Below are 27,984 nucleotides of genomic sequence, written 5' to 3'. Positions count from 1 at the left end.
CATAATTTCTTTGTTTTATTTTGTTTTAAAATCTGTTGTTAAATATTTTAATTACAAGTTCTGTGCAGTGGGCAAGAGTAATAAACCCTGCAGGCACTAGCAACCCTCTTACTCAACAATACATGTGCACACTATTGTACTAAGAATATGTCCCCATGAACCAGCAGTCTTATGTCAGGATATATGCCAGAGACACTCGAGTCCCAACTCACAATACCACACAATCAGGCCAAACCACTGTAGACAAATAGCTGAAGAAGTCAATCAAGGAGAATTGCTTGGAATTTAGGACAGTTGTGGAGATTACCCAGTTTGAACTGGTCCCAATTGTAAGAAGGGACACCAATTCTGCCTTATTCAAGTTTTAAAAGTAGCTCTTATCTTTTCCCAATCTGAGTTATACTATGATCTTCCGGTTCTTAAAGAACTGGGGCAGAGAAAAATTCTTGAAAGTCATCCTTAAATTGCCTGATGCTAATAGAGGCTATAAAAAAGTTTGTTGGGTTACGGTCTTAATATCAGAAGTGCCTGTAAAAGCCAAAAAAGCGCCATAAAAATTGGGTAGGAGGGGGTACAATAAATATCTGCTTTTTATTATGGAGGTGGTAAGACCAGGCACTGCATAAAAAATCATGGTAGACAACTCATCTCCCTTGTTAACTTTGCAAAATATAAGTCGTCATATTAAGCAGAAACCCAGCAGCAATTTCTCTCTTTTCTGGCATCTTGCCCCAGAGAATGAATTAAAGCTGAAAGTTTGTGCAAGACCAGGTTGGGAGGGAAACTCTAGCTAAGAAGGACGTAGTTTCTCCTCCTGCAATAACCTCAGGAAAGAGGCAAGGTTAGACTTATTTGGATTGGACGAGGTGGGCAGGAAGGATAGGCTATACACAAATAGACCAGGACAGCCTTTGATTTATTCTGGGAATAAAGTGAACTCTTCAGAAGAGAGCATGTCTCTTAAATTTCCTTTTAAAACACCTCTTGCAACTAGGGAAGAAAAGACTGGAATGAAGCCCTGCTGATTCCTCAATGTCCTCTGTTTTATCTGCTGGTGCTGTATCCTTGGTCTACTGGATGGGGTGAGATAGGATGTGCTGTGACACTTTATAGGTCAAGCAGCAGAACTCGAGGATCTTCTACCACAGCCTTGATCTTGCGCAGGAAAGTCACTGCCTCCCTCCCATCAATCAACCGGTGATCATAAGTCAGCGCCACAAACATCATTGGTCGCACCTCAACCTAAATTAAGAGAAGTCTCACTGTTAAACTGAACATCATCTTAGTCTCTGCCTCAACTTATTTTCACCTACTGTACTTTATGCTACCCAAGAACCTCAAGTGCCCTTGGAGTCAGCCCCCTTCCGAAAAGTTTGTTTGGCCCTTTAAGAAAGCCTCAAAGACCTGATTCTTCTGCACCAGGCACTCTGTGCTTGGGAGAAGAATCAGGTCTTTGTAATTCTTAATTCTTTGTATCTTGCCCCCAAGGCATTGCTTTATCATTCTTCCTTTGCTTTTTTTATGTTTTTAACCCTTAGTAAAGTAAATAATCCCAGGTTTTTAATCTTTACCAGAATTGCCTGGTAAATAGAGGGCTATATAAACTGAATAAATGGTATCGCTGACTTCTTGGCAAAAAAATTGAGCTTTTAGTAGATCCAAAACCTTTTAAAATCACTTACAGCTCAAAAGAATTCTCTGAACGTGGTTTTGTTTTCTGAAATAAGTCACAAAAGTCAAGTTTTACAGTTAGAATATCTTTTACACTGTTTGATTAAAGCTAACCAATTTTTCCCTTCCTCTCAACTAAAGAATCTTATCAACATTAATATAACCAAATAGGATATACTTTTCCATGAGCAGCATTGAGGAGTTTGATATTCATTTAGATGGCCATTTAAAAATCCACTCTGCTGCTAAAAAAAGAAAAGAAAAAAAAAGCTAAATAAGAGCTAATCATGGAAAAGTGGTTTTCAGTGACTAGGGTAATGTTAAGGGATCCCTAAAACTTTCAGTATTGTTTCCACGGAACATACCTTGCCTCCAATAGCAACAGGCCTGTCAAAGATGCCATGCATGCCCAAGATAGCAGACTGAGGAGGGTTGATGATGGGTGTTCCAAAAAGAGATCCAAATACACCACCATTGCTGATGGTGAATGTGCCACCATCCATATCCTCAATGGCAAGCTCATTCTTGCGAGCCTGAAATGAGATTAAAAAAAGACCACAAATGACTTATGCTGGAATATTAAAGAAAATGAGAAAACAATAGTGTCTGGGTGTCAGCTCTCAACAGAACAAACATGGACATTACAAATACCAGCCCTTATCAGAGCAAAGACAATGTGTTACTGTCCCACCTTGATCACTAATAAAATACAGTCGTCCTTCTTCAAAGTTCAGAGTGGCAGAGAATTTGAAAATAATGTATTCAGAAACAATAACAAGTTTAGAAGATCCTACTGAAGGTTCTGCAAGCTAAGCTGTATGATGAATAGTTAAAAGGATCAGGGCACATTCAGGAGATGAGATGATGGAGACGAAATTTAGCAGTCTTTAATTTCCTGGCCTGATCCTATGGGTTAGAACGAGATCTTGAAAAAAAGTTTCCTAACTGTATAAACTGTCAGCCAAGGGTATGGGGTTCTGTATGAAGCAGTGGGTTTTCTTTCACCAAGTTATCAAAGCTTGATGATCATCTGTTAGAGATACTATGGGCGGATCCTGCACTGAGCAGAGGGCTGATTCGTGGGACATGGTTTTTCCTAGTACAGAACATACACACACAATGTTATTAAGAATGATAAGGATTAACTTGTTCTGCCACAACACTGACATAACCTTTCTGGATATGGTTCTACTATCTGGAAGAAAATTATTTATCTGTTCCTGATACGGGTATAGTTTTAGAATAGTCTGACAAGATCAGTTTGGCACCAGGCTAGAAACCAGAAAACCAGGAGTTTTATTCCAGCCTTAACTATGAAACCCAGCTGAGTCATCTTTGGCTCACTCTCCCTCAGCTCAATTCATTTCAGAGGGTGGTTGTTATGGTGAAAATGGAAGGAAGAAGTATTAGATACGGTAACTTAACCACCTTGAATTGTTTATTAAAAAATTAATAAAGGTGGGATATAAACAAACAAACAAGAATAAAATAAAAATAGGTTTTATACTGGGTAAGAAGAGGGAAAAAAAGTTATTCTCCACACTTGCAGACTTTCTGGAGACATCATTCTGGCTAGTCTTCAAAACAAAATGCTGAACTACCTAGATGCTTATTGGATCAATTAACAATGGAGGAATGTCTTATGTTAACTGTTAAGGTTAATGAAGGTGAAGAATACCCACATACCGTTTGTCTTGTCCTCAATTTGCTGAATGTAAATTTTGATTCTGTTACTTTCAATTTCTGCAAGCTACATACTATTTTTTATTTCTAAAACAATATGTGGATTCTACTGTCTCTTTTGAAGATCCCTTCAGAGTGATTTACCTTCTCTCCCAGCTCATTGATTGCACGCTCAATGTCAGCAAAATTCATTGTTTCTACATTTCTGATAACAGGAACCACTAGACCCTATGGGAAATAAAAACCACTGAGTAACCAACAATATTAATATAATTTCCAAGAAACATAGAAAAAGCTAATTAAGGAGCAGCAATTAAAAAAGCTTTTCTAAAATGATTTCAAACTATAAGTGCTCATTCATATTCATATGATACAGTATGTTTAATATTTTGAATTTAACATTGAATATATCTCATGTTAGACCAGGAATGTCAAACTAGATTTCATTGAGGGCCGCATCAGGGTTCTGTTTGAACTGGTGTGTGTGTGTGTGTGGCCAGCTCGATGTCACTCGTGTTGGAGGTGCCTGTGGTAGCCCAAGCGCTCGCCAGAGAAAAGGGACTCCTGAACTCCATTTTTGGCTGCAATAGCCTCCTACAACCCTATGCCAGCAAAAACGGACCTCGGGAGGGCCACACATTTTCGCTGGCAGAGGCACTGTGGGCCAGTCCTTTGTTAGTTTCCACGGTGGCCCCACGGGCCAGATCTATGCACCCTGTGGGCCGGATCCGGGCCTTGAGTTTGACACCCCTGTGTTAGACCATGGCTACATTTATCTGTAAAGGCAAGGCAGAACTATAGCTTATGAATGAGCAACATGCTGGCACATACTGCTAGACTGGTCCCAACAGCAAGTGAGTCATGGACTTGAACAACTGCCCTGTGGATTTACTGTGAAATGCACACTGGATATTGGGGTTGTTAAGCCAGAGAGAAGGAGCTAAATGGGGAGTAGTCAAACAGAGTGCAAAACTGTAAGAAATCAGGTTTCTACCACCATGGTGTTTTGTCCAAAAACTACTACAGGTAGTCCTTGAGGTACAAATATACAAATGTAATGGAGCTTGCCAATTACATCTGTAACCTGAGGATTCATAGGAGTGAATCACATAACGTGACCGTGATCACTCCCTGCTTTTGCCGACAAATTTTGCTAATCAAATGTGCAGGTCATTAAGTGCACATGAGGTATCTCAGGTTGGGGAAGCCCATGGGGGCCTAGCGATAGAACAGGTCACCTGCTTCAGATCATCCAAGGCCTCCCCCAACCCACTGAGATACCTCATGCTCCCTCCCCTAGGGTCCCCATAATTGCTTCCCCAACTCATCCTGTCACACCAGGTCACTTACCTTGTGAAGATCTGTCTCCTCATCAGCCTCTCTGCTGTGGTTTCTTTGCCTGCTTGCAGTCTCGGCACAAAAAGCATTTGCAAGCCGACGAAATTTTGGGGCAGCAAAATCGCATTGCTTCAAGCCTCCCATCAGTTTGCAAGCACTCTTCATGCCGAGACTGGAATGGCACGAAAAGTATTTGCAAGATAATGGGAGGCTTGAAGCAAGGCGATTTTGCTGCTCCAAAATCTCATTGGCTTGCAAGTGCTCTTCAGCTGGATCTGGTATAGGCCTTGGTTCACAGAGAACAGAGGCCTACACTACTGTAGTGTGAGATCTCATGCTACTGATCTCACATGGTCTCGCATTACAGTACTTTAGGCCTCTTCTCTATGGGGCAAAACGCTTTGCAAGTGAAAAGGCCTTCTCTCTGTTTGCAAAGCCTTTTCCAATGGATCTCATGCAGACCTTGGTTTGTAGATAACGTAGGCCTTAAGTACTGTAGTACAAGATCAGTAATGCGACATTTTGCGCTTCTGATCTTGTGTGATCTCATACTACTTTAGGCCTCTGTTTTCTGTAAATGCATAGAAGCAGACAAAGGAACTGATAGCTTGCTAGATTGTCACAAGGTAAGTGAGTCTCCACAGGCCCAATGACTGTGGAGTGCCGGGGCGAGGAATATGCAGGGCGAAAGTTGCAGTGCCTCTGCTGTCGTTCGTAGTGTCATTACGACACTTACGAACTGGTGGTGGAACATTCATAACTGAGTCGCAAATACTTTGGGGGGGGGGGGCGGGGATATGTCATAACTTCAAACGGTCACTAAGTGAACTGTCATAACTTGGGGATTACCTGTATGCGGTTCATCTCTGTAACCCTCTATCTGTCACTGCAGAGTAAGACAACGTCAATAGGCTCAGCTTCCATTTCATAAAGCCAGCCTTGGTTTACTTCTATCCCTGGCAACCCCTTTTTCATAAATTTGAACGATTACTGGCCAGGTGAAAATTGTCTCCATAATACCTACCCTAGGAGTTGCCACTGCAACACTGATATCCACATATTCTCTGTATACCATTTCTTTGGTTGTATCATCAATCACTAAATTGAAAAAGGAAAGTAGGTGTTACACAGAATAACACCAACAATCAAGACTCGATTTAGAAGAACTACACAATAATGAGAATCAAGGCCTATCCAGTATCTTCCTATTTGTTGCGAATTAGTTCCTTCAGTTTACTTGAAATACTTGAAAGACATATCTATGAATTTTAATTTCACTCAGTTTCTAATTTTTTTTCAGCTGAATTTCATCTCATCCCATTTCTGTATTGCTTATCAAAGACTTGGAAAAATGTCTATGTATTTCTGGGTATATTTTTCTTAAGACTGTATATACTTTCTGCAACATATTTTTGCAATATTCCCTAATGCAAACTTGTCTGTGTATGACAAATATTTTGGGGTCAATGAATATAATTGGAAATTTGACAATATGTTATAGTGCTCTTAAATATAGTTACTTTTGGAGTGTGGCTTATTGGTTCATGCAATGTTTTCCATAATAGCTGTGTCCCACTCATAAGAAAACTTGCTTACCAACTAGTAAGCTACTGATTTTAATAATTTTAATATAAATATAAAACTATATCTAAATGCATTTCTTCTAGACTCTAAGATGATCTGTACCGCTCAGGGCTATTTTTGTCTTTTTTTTAATGGCAGTATTTATGTATGCATGTATGTATTTTTGGGTTGCACTCTGTGCATTGTTCTTATCTAACAATGACTCTTAAGAACAGCAAACAGCCTGGTCAGCTTCAACACAGCCTGATTTAGCATAAGCAGCTGATTGGCGGTTGGATTAGCCTCCCAGAATACAGCCTATCAGCTGTTCCAGGCTGTGGGGATCGCCACCGCCTATTACCACTCATTGCTGCTGCTGCCTATTGCCGCCTCCGCGCATCCTGTTTTTTACCTCCGCGCACCCCGTTTTCAACCTCCGCGCATCCTGTTTTTGGCCCATTCCAGACGGTGGGAATCTTTGCTGCTACCGCCTAGAATGGGAAAAAACGGGATGCACGGAGGCCAAAAATGGGGTGCATGGAGGCTGAAAATGGGGCGTGCAGAGATGGTGACAGGCATCCAAAAATGGGGTGCATCCTGTTTTTGGCCCATTCCAGGTGGTAGGGATCATTGCTGCCACTACCTAGAACGGGAAAAAATGGGACGTGCGGAAGCCAAAAATGGGGTGCATGGAGGCTGAAAATGGGGCGCGCAGAGATGGAGATAGGCAGCAGCAACGATGGGTGGCGACAGGCAGTGGTGATCCCTGCAGCCTGGAACAGCTGATAGGCAGTATTCCGGGTGGCTGATCCAACCGCCAATCAGCTGCTTATGCTAAATCAGGCTGTGTTGAAGCTGACCAGGCTGTTTGCTGTTTTCTGCAAGGAGGTAAATTGTTGGGAGGCAGAGGCTGAAGGGTGGGGCTAGCAGGTGGGTGGGGCTTCAGCAACATTTGCTGTATAAGATGCAGACATTTCCACCCACTTTTTTAAGGGGGGAAAGTGCATCATATACACCAAAAAATATGGGTATTTCAAATATATCCTATTTTTAATGCAGATTTCTAATTTGCATTACAAAATTCAGAAAATAGCAAAGATCAGAATAAAGTTCCGCCAAAAAATCCTAGGAGTATAGTAGATAAGTTGAAACTAGACTGGGAAGTTAAAAACACATCCTGGAAAAAGGCAGGTTAAACCATTCTGTGTTATTACCAAAAACATCTACAAAGGTGAGCCCATGTAGTCACAATGTGTTGAGCTTCTCTCAATTCATTTTTTTAAAAAAGTCTTGCAAAACCTGAAAAACTTTTTATGATTTAAACAAATTTTCTCCCATCTTTCATAGTGAATGAATATAACTATTACCGGTCATCAATTTGGGAACGGTAGCTATCTCAAGTTTCAAAAAACAAAATTCAAGGCAACACATAAAAGAATTTTATTCCAATCTGGAAAACAGTTTGTAGCTGAAATGTATCCTGCTGCTTCTTCCTTCTTTCAAACTGCTTCACATTTTTCCAAGCTCTCTGATAAGATAGAGCATAAAGTTTTGTCTTATTTAAACAATGTTTGAATAAAGTAAGGAATAGCAGGGTGGAGCCTGTTGGCATCCATTATTTCTTACCTTATTCAAATCATCAGCCAAGTGAGACAAACCTCTGTCCCTCTTCTAAGCCTTCGGTACTTGCTAGAGAGCTTAGAAGACAAGTAGAGTTTCTTTTTACTTGTACAGCAGTTTGGAGATTGGAAGAAAGAGCAGAAGAAAATTTAAAAATGCATGCTTACTATCATACATTTTGCCCTTTTGTTGGGGCCCTCAGTAGTCTCCCATTCCAGTTATTGAAAAGGGGCTGCGGACTTCCTGTTTGCTGCTGGCCGCCGCCAGACGTTCCTTTGGGATCGTCAGCTTCCATAGCCTGTCAGAGCCGCCTTCACAACGGAACGGCGGCTCGAAAAAACTCCGTTCCCATGAGGAAACGGAGATAGAGCCGGCAGGGGTGGGTAGAACTCTCTGCAGAGTCCCAAAAGTTTTTCTTTTACTTTTGGGATGGAGCGGATGAGATGCCCCATATCCCCAGCCGCTGCTCCGGGCTTTGGGAGACCTCTGCTAATGCAGAGCTAGGCGTCAAAAGCAAGCCTGCGAATTTGACAGATTACTCAAAGAAAATGTGAGCTGGACCTGTAATACTGAAGCGCAAGTATTTTACTTATCTTTTAAAAATTACTTAAGAGAATAGAGGAAGAGAAAGAGGAAAAAAGGTTTTTTTTAAAATGGCGTCTGCCGCGGCTGGAGAAGAGTTTGAGAGGGAAAGTTCTTCCGTTTTTTATTATTACAATGTAGCGGAATAAATACCACTGGCTACATTTGTAGACAAAACTCCGCTCCTGTTTTTGTTTTTCTCTTTTTCCCCTGGAGGCCTGATTGTTGCTGGCTGGAAGTCTTTTGTCTTGTTTTTTTTTTCTTCTAACAAAGCCTGCTTAGGCGGAAACATGGCACTGAGGCTTGTGAAGTCAGACAAAAAAATAGGTGGGGGGGATTCCCCCACTAAGAATTTAAAGGAACAAGTTTTAATTCTTCAGTCCCAGAAACCTGATTTTAATATAATAGAATTTCTCTTAGAGGAGATTGAAAGAAGGGATGAGATTGTGAATCAGCAACTTGAAAAATTTAAGCAGGAAACTAAGGAATTGGTGAAATCCAAGTTTGACTTTTTGCAGCAAAAAATTTTAAAAATGTCAGAATTCATGATTCGGTTGGAAATAAATGCTAATTTACTAGAGTCAAAAATGGATGAAATTCAAGACAAATTGGACAATAGAATTCAAAAAATTGAAAATGATTTGTTAAATATTCAGGATTATAGTTCAGAAGAAAAATTTAAAATGGATGCTGATCAAAAGTCTGGTAATGTAGAAACTCTGCAACAGAGGATTGAAAAAGAGGTTCTAAAGATACAATATAATTTTACAGAATATGCAATAAGACTTAGAGGTTTGCAGGAAAATAACAGAGATGACTTAAGGAAAATATCTTCTGAATTTCTAGCTGGGATTTTAAAGATTCAACCTGAGGAAGTGTTTTGTAGGATTGACAGAGCTTATCGAATAAACTCCTGGACTGCCAAGCAAAGGCAATTGCCTAGAGATGTGGTAATCTATTTTTCAGATAAAGAAATTAGGAATAAAATTGTGCAAAATTCCTTCAATTCTAATTTGCAATTGTATGGAAGAAAGATTTGGATTTACAAGGAACTCCCACCTAAGATATTAATGGAAAGGAAGAAATTTGGCTTTCTGGTGTCTGAGTTAAAAAGGAGAAATATTCAATTCCGGTGGGACGTCCCAGTTGGTATTATATTGAGATATCAAGGAGAAAGATACCAGTTAAATACTGTTGAAAGAGCGGAAGAATTTTATCAAAATAGGTTGAAAATGAATTTAACGTCTTCAGATATAATACAGGATAAGCAGAAGGAGCTGGAACTAAAGACAGAGACTGTACCAGATAAATTGCCTTTGGATTTATCGGATACCCCAGCTGGATTATCTACAAATTCGAGAGAAGTGCCATCTGATTTTAATGTGATGACTTATCAAGGCAAGGACAAGCATGGAAACCAATTAGAGGATATACAAGGGATAAAAAAGAAACGCGAGACACAAAAAATTAGGATGGAAGTCAAACCCACAAAAAGAAAACAAAAAAGAAATAGGTTGTACAAAAATAGAAATTTCTAACCCAAGCAACAGTGAAGCCAGTGATTTTAAAATATGAATGATTATGTGAAAACATAGAGGAGGCGACACATTGGTCAATATCATCCTGAGGATAGTGGCAGATCTCTGCATTGCCGTAATTTTGGGACATGGAAAGAGCCTCAAATTGATGGTTTTGAATTATCTACTTTGAAACTTCTTTTTGTGTTGATAAATATATTATAATTATTTTGAATTATAAGGCAAGAGAATCACATTGGGACATGCAGAAGATCGGGTTGTTACCCAATACGATGATGGAAATTAATAATCCTGATGAAACCCACAATTATTATTATATGGAATATAATTATAATGTCACTCGGGTGGTTGTTTTTACTTTTATATATATAAGAAGATGTTTATTACTGATGGGGGCAGATATGATTGGAGACCTTGAATAAACTGTTGCATCAGCAAGCTATGTTACCCTATTATGGATGTTGGTTCTAACAATCCAGTGGAAAGACTTCAAGAAGATATTATATGGACTATAAATTTAAAGTTATTGTCTTTTCTTTTTTTATTTAGATATAATGGAATATATATATATATATATTTTTAAGTAGTGTGGGCAGTGAATTAAAGATATCAAGAATTGTTGTGTATGGTAAATTTGTAAGACAGTGGGTGAATAAGCTAGCTACAGATTGATTAGTTTAAGAAAAGGGATTTTTAAGTGATACATTTAGGGGAGTGGAGGAAATGGATAGAGTGGAATAAATGTTAAATTAGATTTTATGGGGAGCCCGCTTTGAAATGTTATTAAAGTAGGACTTATCGTATAGTTTTAAAGTGGAAGGTGGTTTTGAATTGTTGCAATAATGTATAGATATAAAACACTATTATGCTAAATTAGAAGTTATTTTATAATAGTTATAGTATAATGTGTTTGTTTTTTGTTTTGTTTTTTTCTCTTCTTCTTTTCTGAAATGTATGGATAAAGGGGGATTTATAATACTTTTAGTAAGTAAAGGTCAGTATTTTGAGGAGGGAGTAAGTAATCTGTTATGAATTAGGGTTTTTTTTTTTGTTACGAAGAAGTCACAGGGGGGGAAGGGTGGGGAGGGGGGGTTAGGGAGGGAGGGGAGGGGGGGGGAAAAAGGGGGAAAAATTTGTATTTGAAAACTTTTTCAATTAAAAAAAAAAAAAAAAAAAAAAAAAAGAAAAGGGGCCGCAAAAGAAAGTCTTGTTGATTCATTATTTCCCCATACTCTAGTACAAGTGAGAGGAATTCCTGCCTCTTTTCCAAAGTTGAACTTTCAAATTAGAAGCCAAGGGGTTCTAATGGAAAAGAAAAATACAGGCAAGGTAGGAAGCCAAGTTAGGACTGCTGCAAATCATGGTGAAAAAAATATGTTTACACAAAATCATAGTGAAAAAATAAGATTCTGCACATCATAGTACAAAAGTAAATTAGGTTTTTCTCAAAGTGGGAGAGTATCCTCTCAGAGGATACACTGGCAGCCTCAGGAAACAATCATTTCCTAATAAAACCATCTTCGTTATTATTGACGAAATGTCCCCAGATGCAAATCAGAGGGTCTTTTTCATCCCCACTTTGATTACTCTTTTGCTGGAGAAAGAGTTTGTTTTAGCACAGGGATTTTTACCTAGCAAGTCCAGGCGACTCAATCAGCAACATAGCAACAAAAGATTTAATTAAAAAGAGGGCAAATCCCAGCTACGTATATACTTGGTTTGTCTTCTACTCAGAAATGTAAGCCCTGGCTTCTTACCTGCATTCACAACAGGCTGCTCTTGCAAAGCAAAGGCTGCAGCTTTCACAAAGGCAGACATAAAACCTAATTTCATATTGTGCTTCTTCAGGAAGCTCTCCCTGTGCCGGGCTCTCATTTCCTGGATGTTACTGCAAATATCATCATAAGAATATTTACCACAAATTTTACAAAAGATTTTCAAATCTGCACTACATTTCACCTGGTATTTATTTATGTATTGATTTGCGTCTCAAACATGCCATGTGTGTTTTTTTAATGCAAATACAAAAGCCTCACACAAGAAGTGACACTATTATCAACAATGCATATTCAAAACTCAGACTGAGTGGCATATTTTCCAAATGGATACCAAGATTTTTAATAGCTTCTGTATTCTTAAAACTACTACCAATATATCAAGACTAATGTTAATGTTCAAGGACACAATAATTCAGCTTTGTTTTCAAGAATGAATATCATAATTAGTGAACTTTTTAAAAATAATAAACAATCTGCTTTGTAATCTGTAATCTGCTTTGATAAATAAATTACTGTGATAAATAAATCACAGGAAGTAATAGGTAAAAATTTGTTACAGAACTTCAGCATCAGAAATAACTATGCCTTCCAAATGGGTTTTTATTTAATAACCTTAACCACAGTAAATATTGGATTGTTTTTACTAAGGCTTCATTAAATGTCCTGCAATCACATCTGTTGAGGTATTCATACTGTATAAAGATTTGGTGCAATAATGTTAAGAGATTCAGTGGAATATATTCTCCTGGTTTTTAAATTTAATATGGAAGTTTCCCCAAGATCTTCTTCTGCTTTTATTAAAAATAACCAATCATAGTAAGTTTTTGCTGTCTTGCAATAGTCAAATATCTGATGTTGGTTACCAAAATAAGGATTCAGCTAATAAGGTACTTAGAAAAGATTGAAAATTATTAATAATGTTAAATATTTACAGTTTAATGTTTTCTTTCTATTCCTTAAAATAATATATCCAGTAATGTTTATACTTTATTTCATACTGAATCTTTCAACCATAGTAACTTATTACAGTCCATACATAAACATCAGTCAGAATCTGTTCCTACACAAGGAAAGTGCACCCTAAATTTCTCATGATTATTCAATCTAGGATCATAAATCACAAAATAAGTATACAAAAAAGGGAATGGGTCTACAGCAGGGGTGTCAAACTTGTGTTGTCACGGTGTCGTCACGTGACCAATTGTGACTTTCCCTTCACTAAACCAGGCGTGGGACGTGGCCAGCATGTGACACATGTGGACCGTGGGCCGGAAGTTTGACACCTCTGGTCTAAAGGAAAGGGAAGACTGAAAAAGTTGAGATTGTTGAGTTCCTCAAAAAGAGAGAAGTTACAAGTTTTAAAAACAAAAGATAGCACAGGAAGTGCTTTTGGTCATGATGGTAACAAGGCGAGTTTGCAAGGATATAAAGGGATGATGAGATATAGTGAATTATGTTCATATAAAAAAGATTCAACTATCTTTTTTGGTAACATTTCTTTGGTAGCAAGCAAGAGATAAGAGAATGTCCAAGACTGAAGATAAAATACCAAGTCAAGATACAATACCAAGTCAAGAACTCTCCTGGAAAGATTGATTTCCAGCAATTTTCCAGAAACTTTAGTATAAGGTATATTAGAATAAGATTAAAATTTTTGTATTTTTATGTAGGCTTTTATCTACCGTAGAAAAATTTATATTTGCATTTATTTAAAAAGGATCTAAAAAAAAGAAATAGCATGCCCATTTCTTTGGTCAGACTTAAAGCAAACTACCCAAGTATGGGAATAGGGCCTTTCGAAGTCTCCAATATAACAGCATTTTGAAAACATCTTTAATCAGAACAGAAAACAGCAATTTCCCTTGTTCACTTACTGGAAGAGAAGCCAGTCATACAAATTAAACTGAATAATTGTGTCATATAATTCTAGATAGATACTGAAGTTTCAACCTTCATCATCAATCTCCTAGACAATATGGCTTTAGAGAGGCAGTTTTTAGCAAACAGAAATGTCCCTCTGGGTTTAGTCTGTTTATTTTTTCTTTGCCAAATCTCATTTAGAGCTAGGGTTACTGTTCAAAGACATTACTGCCTCCCAAGATACAAGATCTGTAGGTATGAAGTGGTGGCTGAAAAGAGGAAGCCATCAAGAACAGGCTTCACAGCAGACACTGACCCCGAATCGGGAAGCAAAAGGCCTCAGTCTCAATCCTTGCAAGTCAGCTCTATGGAATACCGCCAGTCGGTAATCAATGCAAAACATATTACTGATTGCAACAAGAGCACAAGGCCAGAGTAAAGTGACACTTCCATTAGTCTCTAATAGGAGATAAGCTGCATCACTTCCTTTCCAATCATGACTATTTTGCCAACCTTAATATTCTAAGCACAAAATATTTACATGTTTTGCTTTAAGGAGGAGGATAAGATTTCATGGGGCAATTTGATTTGGGCATCATTTCCCTAATGCACTGAAACATAAGCTTCCCCCTCCTCAAATCCATTAGTGCTCAGATCACCCAAGCACTCGGCTTGAACACTGGTGGCTCCCCCACCTCAAATACCGACATTAAACTTCAATGAGCACTCCAGAACCGCTTCTTCCTATAAGCACCTCAACAATTAACTAATTAGAGATGACAAGAATGGTAAGTAGAAGAATGGTATGAACTCAAGTAAAGATAAATTATTCACAGCTGCAGAGAAGAAGCCTGCCTCCTCTCCTGCTCTACCATAAAACTTGTCAGTGAAAAACTCAGCAAATCTCCATCCTAATATACAAATAGATATCTGGTTCTAAATAGAAAATAATTCTTTTACTGGAATTCATGTATCATTCCATCTTAATAAAGCTTGCAAAAAAAGAACTTTGTTTTGTTTGGGGTTCCTGCTTGGAAGAAAAACACTCTCAATTGAGACAGCTACTAAAAGTCTGGTATAATGCTATTATCAATACAGGAACTCTAAATTTTTAATAGAAAAAATAACAAGATTAGATATTTTTGTCAGCAAGAGATGTAACAACAGGTTCCATGTAGTTTCTAACATCATGTAGTATCACTTTCCCCCCAAAGCTAGCCAAAATAATCAGCTTGTAACATTAATACAGCTTTTTTAAAAAAGCACCCAAATACAGGGTGAGTCAGATTGAAGAATCTCAAACACTGAAGTCAAAATCCAGGCATTCTTATGCTGAATGAGAGCAAAGCCCCTACCTCATGTCAATTTCATTGAAAGTGGTCAGCATGGCACATGTATTCTGGGCCTCTTTCAGGCGCTGAGCAATGCGTTGACGCATTCTGTTCATCTTTACCTGAAGACAGAAATAAACCATAGAAAAATAGTGAAGACCCTGAACAAATTAAGTGTGCCCTTTTTTTCCTCTCCTCCTGATGAACACATCAGAATAATTTATCTACACATAATGGGTTATCTTTGAGCAGTGAATCCAAAAGTTAATCAAAACTCATTTTTAGCCTAAAATAATTGCCCAGCTGAGACACACACACACACACACACCAACAACAAATGATATCATAAGGCATCGCAAGTCAAATTGCTATAAAAAGAAGTTGTACGACATAGGAGTTTATCTCTGAAACCTCAAGAAAGCTAGCAGGATAGGTTTTAAGAAGCTAAATTTCAAACATTCACAAAAGTGGTACTTTTTTTTTTTTTAATTTGATTTATATGCCGCCCTTCTCCAGAGACTCAGGGCGGCTTACAATGCGTTAAGCAATAGCCTTCATACTTTTGTATATTTATACAAAGTCAGCTTATTGCCCCCACAAACTGGGTCCTCATTTCACCTACCTTAGAAAGGATGGAAGGCTGAGTCAACCTTGAGCCTTGGAGAGATTCGAACTAGCAGTAAATTGCAGGCAGCTGTGTTAATAACAGGGTGTGTAGACCACTGTACTATCAAAGCTCAGGTACTTGCTAAAGTGGTTTGTGATTTCCACTACAGGTAATTGCGACTTATGACTTATTGAGCCTGACAATTATGGTCGTAAGTCAGGATGAAGCGAGTCATCACATGTCCTTTTTTGAGGTAGTTATTAAGTGAACATTGTGATCATAAAGCATATGCCAGGGTCATTGGAAGTAAACACCAATTCCAGAAAAAAACTTAGTAAATTGCATTCACATGATGGGGAGGGAGGAAGAAGCTGAAAACAACTGTATATGTGGACTGGTTGCCAAGTGCTCAAAATGCAGTCACATAGTCGCTCCCCCCCCCCCCAATCATAACATTCAAAACCAGGTCATAAGTAGTTTTTGGGAGTTCAGTCATAAGTGGTCTGTTGTAAATCGACAATTACCTGTACTGACCACCTGTTTTAGAGACCACTGAGTAAGAACATTCATGAATGAAGAACTTTCTTGGATTCAGCCATTGCCCTTAACTCTTTAGTGTTACTTTGTTGCAGCCTTTCATGAGGCTCTTATGAAAATATTTTCTATTCTGCCTCAATGTTATCATATTTCAATTCCTTACAGAAATGAATATTCACATCATATCCCATCAGACTGAGAAACCTCCAAGTACCCTTTGTTCCAATCTGGCACCTTTGCCAGTCCCAGGTTCCACAGCAGGAGAAGCTGTTGGCACTGCAGTTGGCTTTATTGCAGACACTGAAAGTCAATGGAAAAATAAAATGTCAGGGGATTAAGCAAGCAGGGATCATGTCCTTGACTAAAACGAGTCAACACCAATGCTCTGAATGTAAATGAAAGATTCAGTGTGGGGATAATGCCTCTAACTATGTATCATTTCACAATTTTAAGTGAAATTAAGTTCTGAGGACCCTCTGTTATATAGGTGGGAAAGTAAGAACAAGAACATTGTGATCTCACCTGGTTTAGCATCAACAGGAAGGGCTGACACTGGGGGCACTGGAGGCATTGTAGTGGGAATTGGTGCTGCAGAGGGAGGTGTTGGTGGTGCTGCAGGAGCCACAGGCTCTGTTGTAGGGGCTGTTGCTGGCTTGGCTTTGGCAGGTGCAGCTTAGTAAAAAAAAAAAATATGAAAAAGTATTACATATATGGATAATAGGAACGTATTTTTCCCAAGCAAATGGTTCTAGCAAAAAAGTACTTGGGCCAGAATCCACATCAATAAACTTAGAAGGTGCTCTATCTTTCCATTAATGGCATTCATAAAGTAAACTATTGACATGCCACACAATGCAGAAGGTGTATGCTTAAGTAGCAAAATGTGTGGCAGACCTATTTCTATTAAACACAGTAGGTTTCAGGACTCTAAAGCCCTAAAATCATCTATTTCTACAGGACCCAATGGAATTACCATCTGAAGCCATGTCCCTAGCCTTAACTGTCTGACAGAATCAAGAAAGAGATCCTATTTTAAATATCTATTTTATTACATTGCTTACTCTATTGAGTATATACTCTAGATATAACAAAGCCCATAATTAGATGTGATCCTATAGACTATGTTCCAAATTGTTCATCAATGCAAGTAAGATAGTAATAATTTTATGCCCTTTTTCTTCGCTTTATTTCCACATTCAGTTTATGGCAGAGAACATGCAACCTTCATTTTTGGTCATTTCATAAAGTACTTAAGATCAGATTCACCAATGTAAGTCCTTCACCTGAAACTCAGATTTCTTGTCTATGGCAGTTTTCATTAGGGGAAAAAAGCTGCCCTTGCTTGTGCATTGAGCATTCCCACATTTTACACTGTGAACAAATTTTATAATCAATTCCCTATACTTCCCATTTACAATGCATTAATATGAAAAATTGATGCCATAAGGATGAAAAACAACCTAATTTATGTAATTTATATTTTAATTTATACTGCAATTGCATAATGACGTAAGATGAATAGTAACTAACCTAAGTCACCCAGATAAACAACTTTCGATCATATAATCCAAATTTACCTCCAGTTTTCCTGAGTTTAAATAAAGGTGTTCCTCCTTCTACTTTCCCTCCATCAGGGACAAGAAGAGCTTCAATTACACCAGCTGCTGGAGCTGGAACCTGCACAGATGTCTATATAGAAAAAATAAATAGCCATTGAACATAAGAGGGAGATAAATAAACAAAAAGGTCTGGTCTTGAAGAGACATGAATGCTACGTTCATAGAATACCTCAACAAAAATAATGAAAACAAACTCAGTTCCATGCAAACATCACAACCTAATCAACATACAGGAAATCAACTTGCTGAATTTAACTCTCATTTAAAATAATTCTTTACAGAGTCATTAAATTCCTGAATGAAATCAGTGATATAATAACTTTCATTCTGGTGCAGAAAATCCAAGAAAAAGTGAAGGACATTACACTCTTAACTGAAAGCTAAGAATGCTCTTTATATTCAAAAGTTACATTATTCAATTTAGTTTATCTGCTTCTACTCAGAATAGTATAATATAGGGGTTATCAGAAAATAGTTCATGAAGTACTGATAAAAGTAATTTGTAATTTATCAACAGAACGGTTTGAATTCTAGTTGTTTAGAAATAGCAGCAGCAATATTTCTCCAGATACTCAAAAAAAGTTAAGATTGTTGAAATAAAGAAACCTTGACAAATAAAAGTGTGTGGAATGACTATTTTGCAAGTTTGGAATGCTCCAATGGATAAAGCACCAAGCTAGAACAGCAGAGTCCATTCAACAAATCTTGATTCAACTCTAACTTTTAAAAATGGGAGAAGAGCTATATATACTACAGTATTTTTAATTCTTTGATGGAAAGGACAGTACGGAAAGCATGATGCATCTGATGATGCTTTCTACCCACAAAGCCCTACACGGCAAAAGGTCCTGTTATTTGAAGGACCACCCATGGTTTCTGCTTGTCTAGTATGATCTGACAGAGTGGGTATACCCTAGGGTTCCTGAATTAAACAGGGACTCAGAAAACATGACTTCTCTGTAGCAGTGCCAGCTATCTGAAATGAGGTTTCCCCCTTGAGATCCACATAGTTCCCACCTTGATGATGTTTTGCAAGACTTGAAAAACTGGCTATCTACTCAGGACTTGGAGTAGGGTGGATGAGATTCTTCTGTATGTCATATTTTTTGTTGACTGGTTTGCCATCTTGTAATTATTTTGTAGCTACATTTCTACTTATTTCTGTTAATTCTTTGCATTCTGTTATTTTTATGTTATTCTCATTGTCGTGAGCTGTCTAGAAACAGCTGGAGTCAGCTGGCATCAAAATTTAATCAATTAATCTGAGTAAATAGTACAGATCTGCAGTTAGGGATTCTCACGACTCTGTTAAGGCCAGTAGATTTCATAAATTCAAAACATTTCTTCCCTGGGCAACAATGTCCATTTTGTCTCTGGGGATAATCATTATCATGAATAAGATGACAACATATTTAGAGTTGCTTTTAGTGAAATGGTGGCTATACAAATTTGATTACTAAATTTAAAAAATTACCTTGTCGGTTTCAATCTCACATACCACTTCATCTTCTCTTACAGTATCCCCAACAGCTAAAAAATGAAGAGAACAGGACTTAAACAAGGAGTTATGTTGTGGCATTTCCTTCCCTAATTTTTATAAATAACTCCTTAAGGTAGACTTAAAACATCAACACGGGCTAAGGAGGCATATTTTATTTTGTAAGCAATTGAACTAGTAACCAATAACAGGTCTGATCAATCTTCACCTACATAATAAGAGTATTCAGAACATTTTTTATTACTTGAATGTTTAACATATTTTCTTAACAGGCTATGAAAAACTTATCATGGGATGGGGAAAAGATGAGAGTGACTAAAGAGAAAAAAATCCTCTTACCTTTCTCCCACCTGACATCTCCCTCTGTGACAGATTCTGCAAATGCTGGTGTGTTCACTGTGACAACTTCCTCCCCTGTGAAAGATACATGTAATAAAATGCTTCACATTTTGGCATTTCAGCCCTTGGGAGCGATGAATAAATACGATTTAGAGAAAATGCAAATAATAAAGAGAGAGAGTGTCATAATTTAAATAATTCCAGTTCTTATCAGATGTGTAGACCATTTCCCAGCATTCCACAACCAGCATGGCTATTACTAGGAATTATTTTTTTCCTATCTAGAGGGAAGCTACCATATTACTTCTGTTTGAAGCCACTTCTCTCATTTTTGGATAATTATTTTTTCTCTCCCATAAAACTGCAATTGGTTGGCCAGCCAATGAAATTAGTCATCATTTATTCAAACTGATCAAAATAATATACTAAAAGGACAAACCATAGATTTCTCAGGTCAGTAGTCCTATATTGTTCTGGATAACATTCATGCATTGATTATTCCCTTAAAAATATTGCTTGAAGAAGAAAAATGCAGAAATGATGCATTATACCAAAAGCTAACTATCCGTGGCATAAAAAACATACATTAAGCCTTACTTAAGATTAGGAAAGATATAAATTAGGGAACAAGGTCACATGATTTTACTAGGAAGAAAATTGACATGTAGATCAAATGTTCCACGGCCTGCGGGCATCTGGCTTACTTACTGCATACTTTTGAAGTTCTGAAATAACGGATAGTGAAGACACGAGAACCATTTAGCCTGTAGAGTAAGAAAAGCAATATCAGTGTATAAGTAGTACAGATTTGTATTTGCTGTCTTGATTGGCTTGACTGTCAATCAATCAGTAGCCTCACCAATATTTTTAACTTGCTCACTGATTCATATACCTGGAGGTACAGATCCTAAAGCATATCAGGAAGGGGCAGCTTGTGACTAAATTAATCGGTGTATACATGTATATAAGTGAACAAAACACCACACACACACAAACATACCATTTCCCCCAAAATAAGACATCCCCTGATAATAAGCCCAATCGGGCTTTTCAGCGCATGGCAATAAGGCCAAGCGCTTATTTCAGGGTTCAAAAAAATATAAGACAGGGTCTTATTTTGGGGGAAACACCGTATATGTATATATATCTTTTTCTCTACCACATTTTCCAATAATGATGAGGCTCCCTTGAATATCAGCTCACATTTGATAATTGGTTGGATGAGGGAAAACAGTATAAAATCAAATCCTGGCAAGATGGAACTGCTCACTGTAACTCCAGAGATCCAACCTTTTCCCAAATGGAGAGATGAAATGCAGGTATGCTATGATTTATCAGATTGCACATTAGACCATAAATAATTGCAATTAGGGATTTGGTATTTACATTGCAGACTGAATTAATTCCACATTCAGAAATCTCAAAAGTATTTTTTTTAAAGATTTGGAAACAGGAGGGTAGATAGGAGCTCAATATTCTAGCTATCATGTTATACCATGTGAACTACTTAAATAAAAGGTAAAACATAGACTACATAGATAATAACGTAATTCAAATATGCAAATAGCTTTAAAATTCTGTTATTCTTGGTTCAATCATGTCTGATTTGCTCTGGCATAAGGTATTTTCAACCAGCCTTCCTGCAAGTATAATCTAATTAACAACTGGTTCGGTAGCAATTAAGTTATGCCAATTCACTTGCTGACTTCATAAGTTAGATACTTACAAATGCTTCCTGCTGTTGGCATATACCAGAGCCTGGCATCGAGAAACCCCTGTAAAGCAGAAAGCACTTTAACTAAGTATCAGGTTATCAAGTCACTTAGTACAGTCATGTATAGAAAAGACAAGGAGATTTAAATGGCATAAAAGTCAGAAAAGAAAAGAGTTGATTGTCACTAAAAAAAAAACCTATAGCTGTTCATACACAACAATTAATGTATTTTTATAAAGCCAGCCGCATATTATAAAGTTTCCCAAAGAGATAAAGTTAATGTCTATTAAGAAATAAAAGAATATGCTGATGCTACCCAGACTAAGTAATGAAAATAAAAAAAAATGCTACAGAATCACTCTATTCAATTAATAGTTTGACTATCTGGTATATAGGTAGCTTTAAAGGCACAGTGATGTTTCTAGGCTTTTTTTTAACAATCACACTGCATGGATCATCTCATTAATGCAATAATTTGCTATTCAACAATTGGCTTGTAAATGACCACTGTTAGTATCATTAATGTTTGTACTTTCCTACTAACCTACTGTATATAATTTATCTAGCAAACAATGACTCCATCCATCCATCCATCCCAGGATATCATATCATGTCTCTGATAAAATGGACTCTTGTCCTTAGTGGTTTCTGTCAAAGTAAATTCACTAAATTTTTAAGTGCCCACAACACTTTGCTACTGCTGCAACTGACTATCATGAGTCTTCCCTCCTCCAATAATAACCATGTTTACAACAAAGTGGCCCAGAAAAAATTATATTGGAAATGTTATTTGGAAGATATTGGTTATGATTTATTAAATCATCTGGAAAAATAATAGGAGGCTCCAAATATCTATAAACCAAACACTGATTTAAACTAATTTGTTGCTCAAGTAGTAGTGAACCTATGAATACTTACACTCAGCAAGTTACGCCAACATTTATTATCGCACATGTGCTTTTGCAGGATTTAGCAATGCTTTCCAAAAATTAGTAGAATGAGGATAAACACAAAACTTGATTTGACTTAATTAAAAATTAAATGGAGTAAAAATGCTTAATAAATATATGATTGGAAAAAGGTGCTTTTTAGATGGAGCATGTTGAACACAATCTCAACCAAATGAATCAGAAATACATGACAGCCATTTTCCTTTTCATATACTGGTATATAAATGTGCGCTGAACAGATTAGAATTAGTATTTGTCACTGTCCATTCGTAGATCTTAAGCAGAAACATCCTTTACTTAATACTGAAGTTACCAGGAGTTGAAAAAAAATGTTACTTTTAGGTTATTCCTTGTTTATATTACTCTACTTCTGGAAAGGATTTCCTCATTGGTTGAACTGGCTATTTATTCTACAGAACTATTCTCTGGCCTCTCTACCAACACATGCAGATTTTTTTCATATTATTTTTAACCATTTAATAGCCGGCTTATTAAAACAGATTTTATGTCTTATTGTATTCTCTAGCAAAATGTTGATGATATTTTTCTCATTACAGCATTATGAAATGCCCAATCCTACATAAAACTCACCAGAGAGCCAACGCTTTGCCTGTGGACAGTTTCCCTGCCAAAGAAAAAAATAATACAAATCACCAATGCAGAGAGATGTTAGAAGTAATTTGACATGCCCCAAGTCTCACAGGATTCAGTAAGATTTATTCCATGCAACATAGAACGAGTAAGTGCAATATTGATCTAGTTCATACAACATGCAAAAGAAAACCTATCTTTTTATGTATAATTTAAAATATTTTGTGAACCGGCCATTGTAATTTGCAAACTACACTTCATGACTTAATTCTGTGTCATTCCTGTTGTTAGTCAACAAACCATGGTCAAAACAATTTATGGCTTAACATGGGAAATAAAATTCTACACTGTCAATATGACATGCCTTTTAAGCTTCTATATAAGACTGCTCTATATTGCAGAATTGAAATTCTTGGATTTAAACAATTATTGACACAAATTATTTTAAGATGTAAGATTATGATTCTTTGATTATATTCACATTACTCGTTATACCATGTTTTGCTTGGCCATAGGTTACTGAACATATCTTAACCATCAGCATTTTCATATGTTAAACCAGAATTGCCAGATACAGAATCAAGATACTGCTCCAGGCTCCAGTGTGCCCTCAAATATATTCTTCCTTCCTTGAATACTTCATTTTTTAAAAAGAAGTACAAAAAGTTTGTATGCTGAAATGAAGAGTCTCAGCTGCCAACAATATCTTTCTCTCTAAAAAAATGGTTCAGAACTCCATATGAGAATCATAAGCTTTCTTTGAAAATAAAGATATACTTTGTTTGAAAATGTGTCCATCTGCCCTGCCCCAACCAACAAGTTGGGAAAATGGCATTCTAGTAGCTCTGTGCTTAAATGGTTCATCCAGCAGAGCCACTCGCACGGCCCAATTCCAAATAGGCCATGGCCCAGTAGTGGACCATGGCCAGGGGTTGGTGACCCCTGAGTTAGTGTACGTAAACTTACAAAGTTTATAGACATTCTTTTCAGCTAATAATTTTAGCATCCATTATTTACATAATCTCATCATTTTTTATTTCATGGCATAGATTTCCAGTTTAAAAATAGTCCATCCAAAACACTTTTAAAATAAAATGTGGAATATTCAATAAAAAAGTAGAACAAACTAGAACTAAATCAATTACTTATAGGAGGAGCTGTGGTGGCAATATTTTGACTTTGTAAACTGCTCAGAGAGTGCTGTAAAGCACTATGGAGTGGTGTATAAATCTAAGCTCTATTGCTATTGTTAGTTGGGTAAGAATATTATTCTTTCCTTCTCAATAAGCCCACAAGAATTCCAGCCAAATTTATCATTTCTCATTAGTTTTACAACAAATAAATTTCTAACAAGTAACAATGCAATCCAATGCAACCATTTCTATTGAATCGTCTGGTTCAACCCTCTTCAATGTGTAGAAAAACCAAATAAAGCACCTTTAATGTGACTCTCTTTTTAAAACATGCTGAGATGGAGGACCCACAACCTCCACAGAGGCTGTTCTACTGTAGCATAGATCTTATATAAGGAAGATTTTTTTTTATATAAAAAAATGAAAAAAGTTCTTAGCTTTCTTCCCTACAGCAATTTCTTTTAAGTACAGGTATCCTCGACTTACAACCAAAATCGAATCCAAAATCTCTGCTGTTAAGCAAGACAGCTGTTAAGTGAATTTTGCCCCATTTTAGGACTTTTCTTGCCATAGTTGTTAAGTGAATCTGGCTCCCCTGATGACTTTTCTTGTCAGAAAATCACAAAAGATGATCACATGATCCTGGGACATTACAACCATCATAAATAGATGCCAGGTGCCAAGTGTCTTAATTTTGATCATGTGACCATGGGGATGCTACCACGGTCATAAGTGTGAAAAATGGTCATAACTCCCTTTTTCCAATAATTTGAACTTTGAATGATCACTAAATGAATGATTGTAAGTTGAAGACTACCTGTACCTGAACACTGATGCCATGTCTCCTTGTAATCTCTTCTCAAGATTGAACACCACAAGTTTCTTTAGCTTGTCCTCATATGACATGTTCTCAAGTCCCTGTATCATCTTTGTTCTGTTCTTTTAAACTATTCCAACAATGTACTTCCAGAAATGTAGAATCATATGTAGTATGAACCTTACATAGGGTCTCCAAGCAGGGTCTTATCAATGCAGAAGGAAATAAGAACTTTATATCTTTGATAAGATGCTTTTTCTGATTCAGTCCAGAATTGCAAGTTCATATTAATCTAATTGTTGATGACCACACTCAAGTTCCACTTCGATCTAATGCTTCCAAACAATAAATTCTTCATCTTGTACATCTGCTCTATTTATTTTATCTCTAAATATAATGCCTTGTATTTCTCCTACTAGGAGGACACTGTTCCTTCTAACTCAACCAGATTAGTTGGCAATTTTGTTCCATCTGAGTGTTGGCCAGATCACCTTTTTTTGTGTCACCCACTTATCAAAACTGTTATCCAGCTGATTCATTAAAAATGGAATGATACTGCCCCTAGGAAAATCTCTGCAGAACTCCATTCATTTTCAACTCAGCACAGAATCATTAGTGCTGACTTTTATGAGTGGGGTCAGCCACTCACAACTATCCTTACTGTAGTGCTATGCAAACTATACTTCAAGAACTTGTTGATGAGAATGTCATATGAAGATTGTCAAAAGCTTTGCTGAAATAGACAGATTATATCCACAACATTCCCCTTGTCTGCTAAGCCATTTTATCATACCATGTCTTCCTCACTTATGGAAGATACTATCTACACATTCATGAAGTTTGAGAAAACAGATCCATGGATTATGTGCCATCAAGATATGTTTAGTGACTAAACAGACTTTGTGCAAGATGATAGATGGTATATCATCCTAAATGTAGATGACAACTACAACATCCATCTAAGCTCTCAATATATTATTTCATTATTTAATGTTTTTAAATTGTTTTTAAATTTTATATGTTATGTTTTACCATGGCTGTTCACCGCCCTGAGTCCTGTTGGAGAAGGGCGGTATACAAATTAAATAAATAAAATAAAATAAATAAAAAATATTATAGTCACCTTCTAATCTAGCAGATTCTGTACTTTCCATTTTTTCTTCTACTTGTAGAAAATTCAATGATCCTACAGCCAACGTATGCAGCCCTCCCAAACTCTGTTTTCACTGCCAGAGGGTTGCAGAAGGCCATGGTAGCTGAAAACGGAGCTCGTTTTCCCTGGCAGACCACTCAGGCCACCACAGGCGCCCCCGACATGAGTGACATCAAGCTGGCTACGTCCACCCTGGCTGTACCCAAGGTCAGACACAACCCTGATGTGGCCCTCAATGAAATCGAGTTTGATACCCCTGCTCTAGAACATTACATTTAGCCTTGCAGATGCCTTCCTTTTTAAATAAATTATATATAATATATATAAAAATTATCTAATAATATATTTATACAATACATAGGCTGCCCAATTGCCAATGTCTCTGGGAAGCATACAATTAAGAAAAAAATTGCAAAGAAGAAATCATAAATGTCCCTCTAAACAACATATAATAAAAAAGAAATTTATCTAATAGGTTCCCTTTTTATTCTGTCACAAAGCCTGGGAGAACATGACCAATCTGGACCAATCCTTATTTACCTGTAGTCCAGTACTCTTTACTTTTTAAAACTACTTTTTAGGTCTTTCTGGACACACAAATCATTCTTCATGTATAATAGTGATTTAGAGGATCTGCTATAATTTAATCATCATTGTTATCACATATTATAATAATATTAAGAAAAGGCTTTATATTATCTCTCAATATGGGCTGAACGGTGCTATATGAAAATATACTAAGTTTCCAGTTAAGAAACGGGCTACATCCCAATAAAAGTTTTTCTTAGCACTTCTTAAAATAAACTGTTGTACAAGAATGAAGAAAATATACTGGAGACCAGACAACAATTGCACTTTACAGGGATGCTGCTAAAGAGCAGTGTGCTAGCCTTACAGAGCTTTATGAATCCATTTGGAAATACATCTGAAAGGCATCTTTTTTACAGTTAACTATATTTCATATTTTTAAACCTCCCATCTCCCTCAAAGAGTACAGAGTATGTACACAGTACAAACTTGATGCCACAGCGTAATAATTTTTTAATTTAATCTCCCTTTTTAAAGCAAATTTAAATATTTTCAAATATGCTTAGTGAGGGTTGCCGATATTGCGCGCCTGCAAAGCGTAATAATTTGCAGGCGCGCAATATCGGCAACCCTCACTAAGCATATTTGAAAATATTTAAATTTGCTTTAAAAAGGGGGAATAAATTAAAAAAAGGAATGAAACATGAAAGACAGCTGGGTGACCTTGGGCCAGTCTCTCTCTCTCTCAACTCAGTCCACCTCACAGGGTTGTTGTGTGGAGGAAAATAGGAGAAGGAAGGTGCTTTTGGATACGTTCGCCAATTAAAATTTCACTGCAGAGATCCGTGCTAGGAGGGCAACTGGGGGTCAAATGACTAGAATTCTTTATTTAAAACCCCTCCGTTTCTCTTGCACGTTCTGGGCCAAGAGGAGCCTCACCGTATTTCATTCAACCTTCAGAGCCACCTTCGCGCCGGGCAAGTTCCCTTTGCGAGCCTCGGTCTTGCGAAGCCCCAAGATTCCCAACCCCACTTCACCCCCTTTTCAAACAGGACTTCGCCCGTTCAACGTGGTTTGCCTCAACCTGGGAAGACTCTGTGTCCTTGCTAACCAGCTGGGCGTGGACCTTCGGGGAGGCACCTTAGAAATCAAGCCGCTGTTCCTCTCGCACTTATTATAATCAAGCGCCGGCTAAAAAAAAAAAAAAATGTGTGTGGTGTGTAATAAAGGCCGGCGGTCTTCTCTCCGCTGCCCCCCGTCCCCCCTCCCGGTGTCCTTGGAGCCGGCTCCCGCCCCCCCATCTCAGCCGCTGGATCCCAAGCGGAGTGACCTCCCTGACAGCCTTCCGTTCCTGCCCGCGAGCTACCTGCTGAACAGCGCAGAGCGAACGGCCGAACACCCGGGTGAAGCAACGAGCCCGAACTAGAGAAACTAGCAGCATCGCGGCGGCCAACAACGGCAAAAGAAGGAATTCCAGGGCGCGCGCCGGAACCAGGCCCCGGCGGAGGCCGGATGCCAGTTGGGACCGACCAAC

The 27,984-nt window shown here is 37.6% G+C and overlaps 1 protein-coding gene across 2 annotated transcripts; it reads right to left on the bottom strand.

Annotated features, from left to right (window-relative positions):
• Positions 1-27,945, bottom strand: DLST (dihydrolipoamide S-succinyltransferase). Of its 2 annotated transcripts, none has more exons than XM_070940875.1 (15): positions 27,817-27,943; positions 22,820-22,853; positions 21,291-21,339; positions 20,273-20,328; positions 19,565-19,639; positions 19,202-19,257; positions 17,686-17,797; positions 16,631-16,780; positions 16,323-16,408; positions 14,989-15,086; positions 11,753-11,883; positions 5,717-5,790; positions 3,499-3,582; positions 2,037-2,204; positions 1-1,242 (listed from the first exon to the last, which is right to left on the bottom strand). In XM_070940875.1, the coding sequence occupies exons 1-15, from the start codon at positions 27,889-27,891 to the stop codon at positions 1,108-1,110; spliced, it is 1,383 nt and encodes a 460-aa protein (XP_070796976.1). In that variant the 5' UTR covers positions 27,892-27,943; the 3' UTR covers positions 1-1,107. The 2 variants fall into 2 exon arrangements, with proteins under 2 accessions (XP_070796976.1, XP_070796985.1); XM_070940884.1 differs by lacking the exon at positions 1-1,242 and adding an exon at positions 1,801-1,916 and having other exon boundaries at positions 27,817-27,945.
• Between the last annotated feature and the right edge of the window lie 39 nt (positions 27,946-27,984).

The sequence above is a fragment of the Pituophis catenifer genome, unplaced genomic scaffold, assembly GCF_029215685.1.
Source record: "Pituophis catenifer annectens isolate HBS135680 unplaced genomic scaffold, rPitCat1.0.hap2 SCAF_1, whole genome shotgun sequence".
Classification (NCBI taxonomy): Eukaryota; Metazoa; Chordata; class Lepidosauria; order Squamata; family Colubridae; genus Pituophis; species Pituophis catenifer.
This window is presented reverse-complemented; position numbering and strand designations above follow the sequence as displayed.